This window comes from Scleropages formosus, chromosome 6, assembly GCF_900964775.1.
Source record: "Scleropages formosus chromosome 6, fSclFor1.1, whole genome shotgun sequence".
In the NCBI taxonomy this organism is placed as follows: domain Eukaryota; kingdom Metazoa; phylum Chordata; class Actinopteri; order Osteoglossiformes; family Osteoglossidae; genus Scleropages; species Scleropages formosus.
This window is the reverse complement of record NC_041811.1, coordinates 1,674,389-1,687,805: the sequence shown is the minus strand read 5'-3', so window position 1 is coordinate 1,687,805 and position 13,417 is coordinate 1,674,389. Positions and strand designations below refer to the sequence as shown.

Genomic DNA, 13,417 nt, shown 5'->3' with positions numbered 1-13,417 from the left:
AGGTCCAAAATGATCAAACCAGAACTCATTGGTGCCAACAGGTCCTGACTGATCCTGCAAGACACAGTTAGTTGAAAACAGACCCAGACTGATCTAACCACAGCCAGTTAGCCTGAGGAAACCCAAGCCCATGTAAGCAGAATCAGATAGTCCAAGTCAGGACCGTGCAGTCCCCGGAAGGTTCAATCCCAGTCATTGACAGATGCTCAGATGAGTGGGAACAGAAAACATAGAGAACCCTGACTATACACAACCTTGTGTAACATGTTACTTGCACAGGCATGTGGTGGCACCGAACCAGCACCCAGGACATTGAAATGGTTCTTTGGGCTGCAATGACTGTTTCCGCCACTGCCTGACAATAGTCCCCACTCTCTCCTGAGTCCGAGAGTTTGACACCACGGTCCCTTCTGATGGAGTCCTCTACCTGGTTCTGCTTCCATCCAGGTGTGGGGAAATGAGATGAAGCAGCTCACCAGGTGGATTGCGGGCACCGTCACTCAGGTGAGCATCTGGAGGAGCTTAAGGTGGGTATGAGGATGAGGCCCCCGATCGGGCAATCTGTCTTACAATGCTTGTGTGAGACGGTGTCTCTCTCGGCTGTGTCGTGTCCTCTGACTAAGTAGAACATGAGTGAGTAGAGAGGAAAACACAGCCCCGCAGCCCTTTGTTTGTGTCACCCGCCTCCCTGTGTGTGCGTGTGTGCAGGTGAGCCGCTTGTGTGGAGGAGGTTAGGAAAGCCCCCTCGCCGCCAGCACAAGCCTAACACTCCTACCTTACGCCTGCGGTCCCTCGAGCGGTTCCTCCTCTTGTTCTTTTCCTCCTCCTTCTCGCGCTCCTTCTCGCGCTGCTCCTCCCGCGCCAGGTCGGCCAGGTCCTTGTTTTTGCGAATCTGCTTGGCGGCCTGAGCCATGGTGAGCGCGTCGAGGTTCCGCCTGCGAGCCCCTCAGCGGCCGCGGGTCCCGCCGCACCGCCCCACCCCCTTCCTCCTCCCAGTGGTGCTGATGCTGGCAACCTGTCAGCGGCGCTCTCGCTCCGGTGTCCTCCGGCTCAGCAGGAAGGAGGTGTCCATGTCCCGCTGCTCCTGCAGGGCTGGAGGGCTGGGCGTCTCGGCACAGTACTGATGGCGGGGCGTGCACACACGAGTCTCTGTGTGTGTGTGTGTGTGTGTGTGTGTGTGTGTATGTGTCTGCTGCAGACCCTCTGTCGGATCGGATATCGGGGAGACCTCCCCCACCCCACCCTCACACGCTCCTCTCACCGTGCTCTGAGTCGGCCTGCGGTGGGCGCTGCTCTGTGACGCCGCAGCCCCTCCCTGTCCCCCTGTCCCCTGTCCCCGCTGCAGCGAGCGAGGATGTCAGCGCACCAACGCAGCAATGGATAACCGAGTGTGTCAGCGTGCACGGCGCGGGAGCTGTGTGTGTGTGTGTGTGTGTGTGTGTGTGTGTGTGTGTGTGTGTGTATCGGGGTGGGGGGGGCTGCGGATGCGGCTTGTCTGTGCTGGTCTTGTGTGTGTGTGTCTGTGTATGTGTTTTCTGTGTGCGACCCCTCCTCTGCACTGCGCTCGTGCAGACGCCTGTCAGCCCTGCTCTGTCTCACACGTCGTCTCCATTGAGCTCGTGCAGCGAGACGGGGGACTGCGCGGGTACGAGAAAGGACATACAGGGAGGGAGATGAGCGATGGAGGAGGAGGGGGAGATCATCCAACATCGCTTATTCTGCTGCACCCCCCATCTCTCCCTCCCTCCCCCTCCTTGTCTCTCTCTTCTCCCCCCCCCCCCTCCTCTCTCTCTCTCACTTCACCTTGTACCTTCACAGCAGGCCCTTGGAGGGGAGGTTCCCCTGACATCTGGTGTGTTAGGAAGCTACACCGCACTACGCTCGTGGTGCATCCCGCTCTCCTCCTCTCCCTTACAACCATATATTTTTTAAGAAACATGAAAAAAATCTAAAACACTGAATCTATTTACAATATTTACTATTTTCAGTCTATTTTGATGTTTTTTTTTTTATATTTTAGATGCATGAATACATAAATATCCATTTAATTTCCCCTAATTGCTTGTTCACCACAGGGTCATGGTGGTCGGAATTGTATCACAGAAGCAAAGCTGCCAGTCATTAACCATAGAAGTACGGTTGAACATGTAGATGTGTGTAATGTGTTTGTTTACCCGCAACTGCTGACTGTCGTTGACCGAAACACAGGCAGCTGGCGTCGTATCCATGGTTTAGCCTGCATTGTGCAGTAAAATAACTGTGTGGAGTGTGTCGCTCTGGATTTTCTTTCACAAAGGCAGTTGAATAGGATGGCGACACATAGTATGACAACAGCAATGTCACTTTTTTTGGGGCTTTTTTTGTTGCTCTTTAAGAGCAAGGAGCCCCATTCCTTCAGGTGTAGCCAATACCCAGAATTTACTTATTACATGCCAAAGTCGAGCCCCATAAGTCCAATACCAGCACGTGCACTGCCACGGACAGCTGCTTGGGTAACAGCACTGTGGCAGCACGGTCTTTCCTATGGTGGCGGGGCGTGTTTTCTCTTCTCGGCCCTCGGCCTTTTGGCCCAGACCAAAATATAGCACAGTGGTTTTACCGGAGGTGGAGTGGAGCCTAATACAGGACTGACAGGGTCTGAATCACTGCTAAGCTCTGCCTCCTTGTAGGTTTTACTTTGTTTCTGGTAGCCCGTGTAGCCTGAGGTGCAGGGTTTAGAGTGGCTGGTCCACCATTCCTGGAGGGTGACATAGAGATTTTATTTTTAGTCAATTAATTCCAGATGCCTCAATATGGGGTCCTTTTTGAAGCTCCCTGGGAAGACAAGAAGATGGTGACCATGGAGAGGAGGACAACGGGTCCACTGGGGTTCCTTCCTAGGTTCAGCACCACTCCCTTTTGTTGGAAGAACAAGGAGAACATCGATGAATTCCTTCAGGGGCTGTCTTTCCCTTGGGACATCGTCCTCAGACTTCTGGAACTTCCAGACAAGGACGTTATCTGCATCCAGCAGAATGGGCCACCGTCCCTCTTCCACGTCACTCCGCTGACTGAGGAGCATTCGCCGTCCCTCTTCCACGTCACTCCACTGACTGAGGAGCGTTACCGAATGGCTCTGAAGGCATGTAGGGTGAGTGTACATCATTCAAAGCTGGTCTTCTATTGCGTCGAGGCACCGTGGTCGATTGACAGGAGAACCATAACTGCTCATCAGCAAAAAGTGTAAGGACACAAAGTGCCAGAGTTGTTTGGAGACCATCCACCTGGCTGGAGACTGCATAGGTCCCCCCCACCCAGGTCCAGTGAAGAATATTAGGGAGCTCCTGGTCACGTGGACAATGGGCAGGACTTCGAGTGGCCAGGAGGAAGAAGAGGCATAGGAGGAAGGCCCGTATTGATGGTCCCCCCCCCAAAAGGGCCAGAAGGAACCCCTTATCCTGGTGGGACCCAACCATTCTGGTGTGTTGCTAATCTATTTGTCCTACCTGGGGATCCCTCCTGGGTTTAGTTAGTCTGGGGAGGCTGGATGCCTGGGGGTAAGGATCACACACACACATTTTCAGAACCGCTTGTCCCATACAGGGTCGCGGGGGAACCGGAGCCTACCCGGCAACACAGGGCGTAAGGCCGGAGAGGGAGGGGACACACCCAGGACAGGACGCCAATCCATCGCAAGGCACCCCAAGCGGGACTCGAACCCCAGACCCACCGGAGAGCAGGACTGTGGTCCAACCCACTGCACCACCACACCCCCTGGGGGTAAGGATCATTTTAGCAAAAGTTGCTGCATTGTTCACTTCAGATTGACGTCAATATCTGTTGATTCCTTGAGTTTTCAATTTATTTACATAAGGTATGTCTCCATGTTATTTAATTTTCTTAAACTCAATGACAATAGGGTGACAGTTTTTTTCCACAGCCTGGCAGATCTTGAAGCCCCGGGTTCTTTGGTGAGGACTGAAACAGTCATTCTACTGGTTGTGTTTTAATCACTGCTTTCCCCCTGTTGCAGAGCTTTTACATGCTTACTTACACTGATTTACCCTGTTACTATGTACAGCAGGGTAATTTTTACTTGATCGCTTGAGGGTAAGTACCTTGCTTGGGGGTACTACAGCAGGGCGTGGGATCTGAACGCAAGGCAGCAGCTCAAACCACTACGTCCCCCGTTGCTCTTGTTTCCCGAATTGTCCGAATAGAGTACACGCTGAAATCACGGACGAAGGCCGTACTGCGCTCATTTTCAAATAGTGGTAAATTTTAACATAATGGTGAATCTAAGAGTTAAAGTCTAGGGTCTTTGGCCATAGCCTCAGCAAAGTGCAGTCACTCAGAGTACAAGGCGCCTTTGTTTGGAATTTTAGACATTTTCCTAAAGTGTCACAAGCACGTTACCTCTAACTGGCCAACAGTAGTCAACACTAGAAAATAAATTACTCAATGGGCTTTGACTCTATAAATGCAGAGAATGAAACACTTCAGCTTTCTTTTTTAGTTATTATTTTCATTAAGTGCAGGGGGAAATGGGAACGTGGGGCACAACAGCAGACAGACCCATGTCCAAAGAGCATGGGCTATTTCACAGGTATCCCCATGAGCTCCAGAAAGGTGTCCAGACACCACAGAGCTCATTTGACTGACACACGTCACTCTGTCCAAGGGCAACAGTGACTGACAGGTGTCACTCATGTGGTGATCGCGACTGATGGAGGCCAATGGCTCCCTGCAGGCCCCCAGGGGCTGAGTCAGCTGAGGCAAGCAGCATTGTGTGTGTGTGTGTGTGTGTGTGTGTGTGTGTGTGTGTGTGTGTGTGTGTGTGTGTGTGTGTGTGTGTGTGCGCGCATCAGCATCGACGCCTTGAGTGTGTGTCTTCACTGATCTCTGCCACATCGGTGCTTCTTTCTGACAGAAGTTCATAGAAACACACACACACCGAATACATGGGGACATTGCTGGGCACACACATTTCTGAGGGAACAGCAGCCTGGGTTCAACTGCAGCTGCAGGGAGGTTATTAGCCACAATAAATACAACATCCAGGGCTGGTTGCACCCGCAGAGGATTACCACCTCTGATGGGCCTCGATCCCTAGCAGCCACATTGGCTCCAGCACTTATAAGGGGTCATTTAGAGATCATTTGCATAATTGTTTTCAGGTGTTTTACATAGTCATTTATATGGTCATTTGTATGCAGTCATTTTCCGTTGCTGTGAAAAGTGCCCGCTGAGAAACATGGAGGCACAGTGCAGCTGTAGAGCTACTCTTGCAACGGGACCCTGGATTCCTGCCATAAAGTGCAGTGGCACCACCTGGTGGTATCTGGTTAACGAGCAGTGCAGATGATGGGGGTGTACAGTACATAGTCTCACACAGACTTCAGAGCTGAGCTAGAACCCCAGTGAGACCCATACAGAAAGACAGAGCTGATTACATCACAGATATCATCATCATCATCATCTTCACTTCTGCTGTCATCTTCTTTGACTTTGCAGATAAAAAAATCACTGCTCAAGTATTTTTTATCTTATTCGATTTTTTTCTCTAGAACCGTGCTCTCTACCTGAGGACTCAACCCAGGTTACATTCCAGGTTGTTGGCTTGGCCCTGCAGCCATGGGGGGGGGGCACACTCCTGGATCCTGGATCCGGTTTGCAGTCCCCCAGGCCAGTTTCAGGTTGGAGCAGGAGATGAAATCAGGTGAACACCTGAGTCAACAAGCACACCCTCATTTGAACACGTTCTGGGGGGGTGACTGTTACATCACATCCAACCTCAGAAAGACTCCACCTGTGTAAAGCCAAGTATGCGGTAACAGTCCTAAAGGGGACCACGTGGACAGTAACGGTCCTAGAGCATAGGCAATAATGACCCCAGGGCATACCAAATGGACAGTAATGATCCCAGAGGGGGCCAACTGGACAGTAACCATCCTAGAGTGGAGCAAGTGTATGACAATGGCCCCAGAGTTGACCAAATATGATGTAATGATGTCAGAGCAGACTAAATGGAGAGTAGTGGTCCCAGAGTGGGCCAAGAGGACAGTAACGATCCAAAAGTGGGCCAGTACAGGGAAATCTGGAGGGGAGATACATGGGAATACTTTACTTTTGCAGGTGAAACACACCTCTTGCTGCAGGAGCTGGAACAGTAGTATAGGGTTATGGAAGGGGCCAAGTTCTGAGCCTTGCAGAACACCTACTGAAGAACACTGAGAAGCAGAGAGGGAGCTACGGTGATCCACCTGCTAAAATCAACCTGACAGGTCACATTCAGACCACACTAGAGATGACCCTTTGATTCCAGCTGTTCTGGAAAGGACACGAGGATCCGAAAGTCTCGGGACCTTCCGGCTCTTGTTTTGGCTAGTTGGCTCCAGCTCGTCTTTCATCTGTCTTTTTTTTCAGCTTGACAAGCACATCAGGCACTTTGGTGGTGGAGCAATATCCCACTGGACTACATTCCTCCCACTGGGTGGACCTTCAGATGAGCTGTGGTTACTATTCCATAGGAATGGGTCCTTGTGAAGGCAGGGCATGATACGGACATCCTGGAGGTGTACACAAACCGGGGTATAAAGGTAGGGGAGCAGGAGCTCAAGGCAGTTTGCTGACTCCACTGAGACACCATCATGCTGACAGTCATTTTCTTTGCTCTGCTCCTCGCTGGGATAGACGACGGGATAGCTGGTATGATCAGTACTTCTAATAATAATAATACTGCTAATAATAATAATACATTATTATTATTATTATTATTATAAATACAAATGAAATATTCAAACTTTTCATTTATTTATTTTTGTATTCATACCTGTGGGAGGGATGGTGGTATGGCGGGTTTGGCCTGTGCCTGCCGTGCGGTGGGTCTGGGGTTCAAGCCCCGCTTGGGATGCCCTGTGCTGTTGGGTTAGGCTTTGATTTGTCATGGTTCTGCTCAGGATAAGCAGTTACAGTCAGTGCCATTTATACCTGTGTTAATGTCAGCAACAGTGGTCACCATATCTCACAAAATATTGTGAGTAAATTAAAATTCAGGGTATCTGGTTTACATTCTAAGGGGGGTGTGGTGGTGCATTGGGTTGGTCCAGGTCCTGCTCTCAGGTGGGTCTGGGGTTGGAATCCTGCTTGGGGTGCCTTGCGATGGACTGGCGTCCCGTCCTGGGTGTGTCCCCTCCAGCCTTATGCCCTGTGTTGCCGGGTTTGGCTCCGGTTCCCCGCGACCCCGTATGGGACAAGCGGTTCAGAAAGTGTGTGTATGTGTGGTTTACATTCCTTGTTTTCGAAAGCCCATCAGGAGATATAACTTATTGATCTGATCCTTGGGTAATTTACATACATGTAACAAATATTTATGAGCTGATTCAAGTGATAATCTGGTCACCGCGGTAAGTACCAAATATAAAACAGCCTTTTAAAAAAAGTTAAAATATTTCCTCTCTGTTTCACTTATTTTAAACCAGGCAAATAGTTTTTCATACTGAAAAGTGGATGCCTTACTGTACCTTACCACACTGTACCATACTATAGCACGCTTTTATGCCACCCTAAACTGTATTACTCTGTATTGTGCTGTACTGTACTCTCTACTACCAGGCGAATACCATTAAGAGCTGGATAAATGAACTATTTTTCTATCATCAATTTTGAATGTCAAATTAGTATTTATTGTATTTATGTGGAAAACTGGGAATTGTTTGCATTTCAGTTACTTTTGTTTTCCCTGTCATGTCTCGTGTCTTCATTGGTCATCAGTGTGATTTCAGTACTACTTGACATGACTAGGGAGATGCATAAATGTGTATAAATAGGAGTAAACGATGCTCTCGGGGGATCTTCCACCCAGTGTTCCTCCAAGGAGCAACCAACATTGCCATCATTATCGTTTATGGCACCTGTTTCATGGCTGCAACCTCCTGACCCCGTCTCTTGTTTTGCAGAAGAAGGATCGGGGGAAATCGTCATTGGTGAGTGGAACTATACCTCCAAGACCCATGTGAACATTTTCACATTTTCCTCCTCTTTCTGAACTGAAGTCTCTGTTTTTCAGATCCCCCAGAGATGGGGAAGACCACCTGTAAGTATGTCAGAGATTTTTCAGTGTCTACCAGGGGACATTTACTCGAGCAGCGCATACTGAAGTTCTGCTACTTGCGTGACCTAGAGGACACTCGATGTCCCAGACACACAGGCACATACACACACTGTCTGAAGCCGCTTGTCCCGAGGGGGGTCGCGGCGAGCCAGAGCCTAACCCAGCAACACAGGACGCAAGTCTGGAGGGAGAGGGGACACACCCAGAACGGGACGCCAGTCCGTCGCAAGGCACCTCAAGCGGGACTCGAACCCCAGACTCCAGAGAGCAGGCCCCCTTATGTCCCAGACAGATGAAAGATAACATGAAACGAGATGGACTAACTTCTCAGGAAGCCTTTTGTGATTTGCTGGCAGAGCGTCTCTGTGTTCCGGTCTCATGACAGATGTTGTGTGTTTCAGACTCCACAAATCCTCCAGGTAATGTCGAGGTCTTGTGTGAGTACAGAACCGACACTCTGACACACCGAGCTGGGACATGTCACACGTGGGCACAACTCCTGTGATTCCTGATTATGGACAGATCCCAGTGATCCAGCAGGAATTATTGCACTTTCTCTAATAAGTTCTGCACTAACATCCCAGTGTGCGCTTTTGGATTTGTACACACACACACACACACATTTTGTGCTTGCTGAACGCGACACACGTCTAACTGGTGCCTCTTATTGTGTTTCTGCCACCGTGTGTGTTTGTGTGTTTGCTCAGAGACTCCTCCTCCAACATACAAGATCATCTGTAAGTACACAGCTTCTCTGTCATATTGTACCCTCCTCCTCCGACACACAGCAGAGTCTCAGTGTCCCACTGGTCTCAGTGGAGCAACACAGGAAGAAAACACACTCATTTCTTAAGTTAGAAATATCTGCCAATGTAGGGCGCTGAATCAGGAAATGCGCCTCTGTGGTCGAGGACAAAGTGCTGCTCTAGCAGTTTGTGTGTGATATTTATGAAACAAGTGTGTGTTCTGTCTGTGTACTAACTGTATGTAATAAGGAGCAATAACTCCAATGAGAAGCACTTTAATATGATTTAAAAAAAATAACAGCACTCACGTGCTGCAGGATAACGCTTCCTTTCTCTTGTGCTCTAGATGACACCTTCGAAGACCTGTATGGAGGTAGGACCACACCTTGTCCATGACAGAGGACATGATGTCCATCAGCTGCGTGAACCCATTTTGCATCTGTATGTACAGTACCTACACAAAGTACTCACACCCTGTCTCCATGACACGGTATACTTAACTGGGAATTTTTGCCACTCATCAGCAGAAAATCCTCTACGGTCACATAGATAACGTTTATTCATTAATGGTAAAGTGAGAAAAACCCAGGCATTTACTACATTTCTTTGAAATAAAGAATTGAGTGCATAAGTATTCACCTAATGACCACCCCCAGATCTACTTGGAATGTTCTTTGGTCTTCATGGTGTGTATGGTTGCCTTGTAAATTACAATTTCATTTACATTTATTTATTTAGCAGATGCTTTTATCCAAAGTGACTGCCAGTAAACACTGTGTAGTGTTATCAGCCTACACACCTTATTCACCACGGTGACTTACACTGCTAGATACACAACTTACAATGGGTACACTCATCCAACACTCTCTCTGCCACTCCCACACTATGTGTGACTTCAGAGCCACCAGTCTACTTGAACAGCATGTCTTTGAACTGTGGGAGGAAACCAGAGCACCCAGAGGAAACCCACACAGACAGAGGGAAAGCATTCAAACTCCACATAGACTGAGCATGGAATCAAACCCATGTCCTCTCACACCACCCAGGACTACTTGCTGTGCTACCATGTATTTTTTTTCAGAGAGGTGTATCACTTTGGAGAAAAGCATCTGCTAAATTAATAAATGAAAAAATGTGTAAGTAAAATTAATGCAGCCCATGCGCAGAAATTCAGCAAGTGTGGCAGCTCCCAAAAACAAGTGTATTTATTGTGAAATTGTGGAGTGTCTCTCAGCTGGATACAGGTCATCTCCAGTCAAGTAATTCTGTGACTTGGAAAGGAGAGTTGGTCACTTCACAGGTAGTTTAGGTGTGTCAGCACAATGGTGTGAATACTTATGCATTCCGTTATTTTCTGTTTTTTATTCTTTATTCATTTAGTGAAAGTCTGGATTTGTTTGCACTTTTATTTATAGGGCACATTATCGGGCACTTTGTGTTGACAATTTTAAAAAATTCTTAGCTAAACACACTACAGCTCCATGCCACAACACAAAAAAACTTTGACGGGTGTGAATACTTTCTGTAGGCACTGTATGTATGTGTGTATTCTCAGGATCCCTTGGGATCAGACTCAGGATGAACGTAGGGGGCATTGCCCCCGGAGCCACTCAGCCGCACCGGCACCCCTGGACTCAATCAACCTTATAGCGATTCTCCTTGCGTGTCCATTCACCTGCTTTCAAAGTGCCATTCACAGTTTGTTTGTGTTCTAGGCCCAAGTCCCAGCCCTGTCAAAGTTGCATTTCTACGTACTAGTCTAGTTTCCCTCAGAAGGACACACAGTGTGTCTCTTTGCTCCGTGGTCCTCGTATTGCATCAGCACTTCCTTCCTCACGTTTTTCTGTGCACATAACCATGTTAACTCTGCACTTGACAGCATCACCCTTTTTGTCCGCATTCGGATGTACAGCAAAACACACAACACATACGGACATCCTGCGTGCGTGCGTGCGTGCGTGCGTGCGTGCGTGCGTGTACACACACACAAACACACACCGGGGTATTAAGGTAGGGCAGCAGGAGCTCAAGGCAGTTTGCTGACTCCACTGAGACACCATCATGCTGACAGTCATTTTCTTTGCTCTGCTTCTCACCGGGATAGATGATGGGATAGCTGGTAGGATCAGTACTTCTTTTTACAACAATAATAATAATTATACATTTATTATTATACTGCCTGGCCAAAAAAAGTCACCACCTGGCTTTAACTATGCAAATAGGTAAGAGCCTTCCATTAGATAATTATTGCAGTGATTAATATGTTTCAGCTGGCAACAAGTTATTTAACTCTAACTGATGTAGTGAGTAGCTTTTCATTTCTTAAACAACCATGTCGGAAGACATATCCTGTGGTCGTGGAAAAGATGTTACTCTGTTTCAGAAGGTTCAAATTCCTGTCCTGCATCAAGCAAAGACAACAGCTAATGATATTGCTAAAACTACTAGAATTGGGTTAAGAACTGTCCAACGCATTATTATATGTCCTTCATCAATTTTAATTTATTGCTGATGCACTGGACAGTGTGAACAGTGTGGTGGACAGTGTGGACAGAGTGACTGGCCAGGACACTATGGACAGTGTAAAAAGCATGATGGACAGTGTGTTGCTGTGCATGTACAATGACACAACTGAGCTCCACATGTCTCATGTCCCATTGGTTGACTTCCTATGCAGATGATTTGAACATCCCACCGGATGAGTGCTTACTGTTTATGTTTGTTGTTTCATTTCTTTGTTTGTATCGTCACACACGTGTGCACGCACAGACACACACAAACCCACATTACAGAACAGCGGCATAGTTAACATGTCCATCCATGTCCAGCTGTCCGTCCTATTTTAAGTGTGTGACTGACATCCCTCCTGCTGCTCACACACATTTCCTGAACTGCTTGTCCCATATGGGGTCGCAGGCAGCCAGAGCCTAACCCGGCAACACAGGGCGTAAGGCTGGAGGGGGAGGGGACACACCCAGAACGGGACACCAGTCCGTCGCAAGGCACCCCAAGTGGGACTTGAACCCCAGACCCACCGCAGAGCAGATCCCAGTTCAACCCACTGCACCCCCTCTCCTGCTGCTCAGCATGACAATAATATCAATAATGGGAATAATTTAACATTCAGAGCCTTGTCTCCCAGCAGTGTGAACACAGTGTGAACCCCCTGTGTTTCTCAGTGTATCATACACAGTACATCGTCACACAAAGTAGCACTTTGTCTCGCAGATCACCCGGCTTCCTTTTTCATTCCTTTTTCATCAACAGATGGCACCGGTGAAACCGTCGCCCCCACCCAGTAGCTCCTCCTCGCACTCCACACAGCAGGTAACACACTGTACCGTTTCACACGTGTACTGTAAGCGCACACACACACACACACACACACACACACACACACACACACACACACACACACACACACACACACACACACACACAGAGGCTCCTCACCTTGCAAACACTACTGGGACGGAAAGACTGTTCATAACTCATTTTGTTCATAACTCAAAAGTCACCTTTACTCTAAGTCAAAGTCAGTAAAAGGTTGATAATAAATACTTCCCGAATTTGTGCACTCATTCGGTTCTGTGAAAAACTCTAATATTACTGTAAAATATTTAAAAATTTCTTAAGACTTCATTTGCAAAACTTTGAGCTGGATTGAAATAAAGTACATAAAATACTTTAAAATAACTGGAAATGCACTCCACTCTGGGTGTGTTTTTCTACTGTCTATGAAGAGTCCATGAAAAAACACTGATAAATGGTACAGATGTTAGAAGAAATGAACAATAGATATGTTATTGTCTTTCAAAGTTCATACACGCAATTGGCCAATCAGCCGAAGAGCTGGCGTTAAGGTGTGTGAAGTGTGTCGTGCTGTATACGCCCCCTCCTGGCTGGTATGTGACAGTACTTTCGCTCTGCTGCCCAGGAGAAGAGGACACAGCCCCTGCTAGACTGAGAGACAACACCCTGGCCACTTCCCGCACTGTTACCCTGCTGGACCCCTTCCGCCTTGCTTCCCTTACAATAAAATCTGCATGAGCTCAACCCCGCTGCATCCACTCTGCTTGACTCCTGTGCTTGGAGTGTGTCACTCTGGGGAAACTTCTAGAAAAGGGGTTGCGATGTCCATAGGCTTCTTTGTGTCAGACAAGAGCCGCTGTAAAAAAATCAAATAAACTGGGTTCCTGTCAAGGGGTGTGAACACAGTTCATTCCAGGCTGAGACACACACTGCCATCCCAGGCAAAAACTGTACATTTCTTCTCACTGCCACGAGGGGGCGTCACTTGAGCTTGTACCACATTCGGGCTTGTGGTCCCTGCCCACGTCCACAGGTGCTGCTGCTGCTCATACTCTCGGTCCCCCTGGACAGTCCCATAAACCACATTAGTAAGAGGTGTGAAGGACCCCCTGTGTGTGACTCCCGCCTGGATCTGTTGTCGTGACCCCGCTGAGACCGCTGTCGTACGGCTTTCCCGCTCCATAAACCAGTTTGTCTCCACGTGCCCAGAAGCGGCTGCTTCAGAAGGGCAACTCGTGGAACTGGAGACACGGAGGATCGATGTGTG

General features: G+C 48.4%; 1 protein-coding gene and 1 long non-coding RNA gene across 2 annotated transcripts in view; one reads left to right on the top strand and one right to left on the bottom strand.

Annotated features, from left to right (window-relative positions):
* Positions 1-1,408, bottom strand: part of LOC108932035 (ankyrin-1-like) — a 55,115-nt gene extending 53,707 nt beyond the window's left edge. Inside the window, exon 1 of the mRNA XM_029253225.1 lies at positions 776-1,408. Coding sequence (XP_029109058.1) covers positions 776-913 — 138 coding nt within the window. The 5' untranslated portion in view covers positions 914-1,408. The remainder of the gene's footprint in view (positions 1-775) is intronic.
* Positions 1,409-6,590: 5,182 nt separating this feature from the next.
* Positions 6,591-12,894, top strand: LOC108932036 (uncharacterized). The gene is made up of 8 exons (XR_001965966.2): positions 6,591-6,687; positions 7,938-7,964; positions 8,048-8,074; positions 8,494-8,511; positions 8,800-8,829; positions 9,185-9,211; positions 12,106-12,165; positions 12,776-12,894. It is a non-coding gene; the product is annotated as an uncharacterized LOC108932036 (long non-coding RNA).
* Positions 12,895-13,417: the final 523 nt, after the last annotated feature.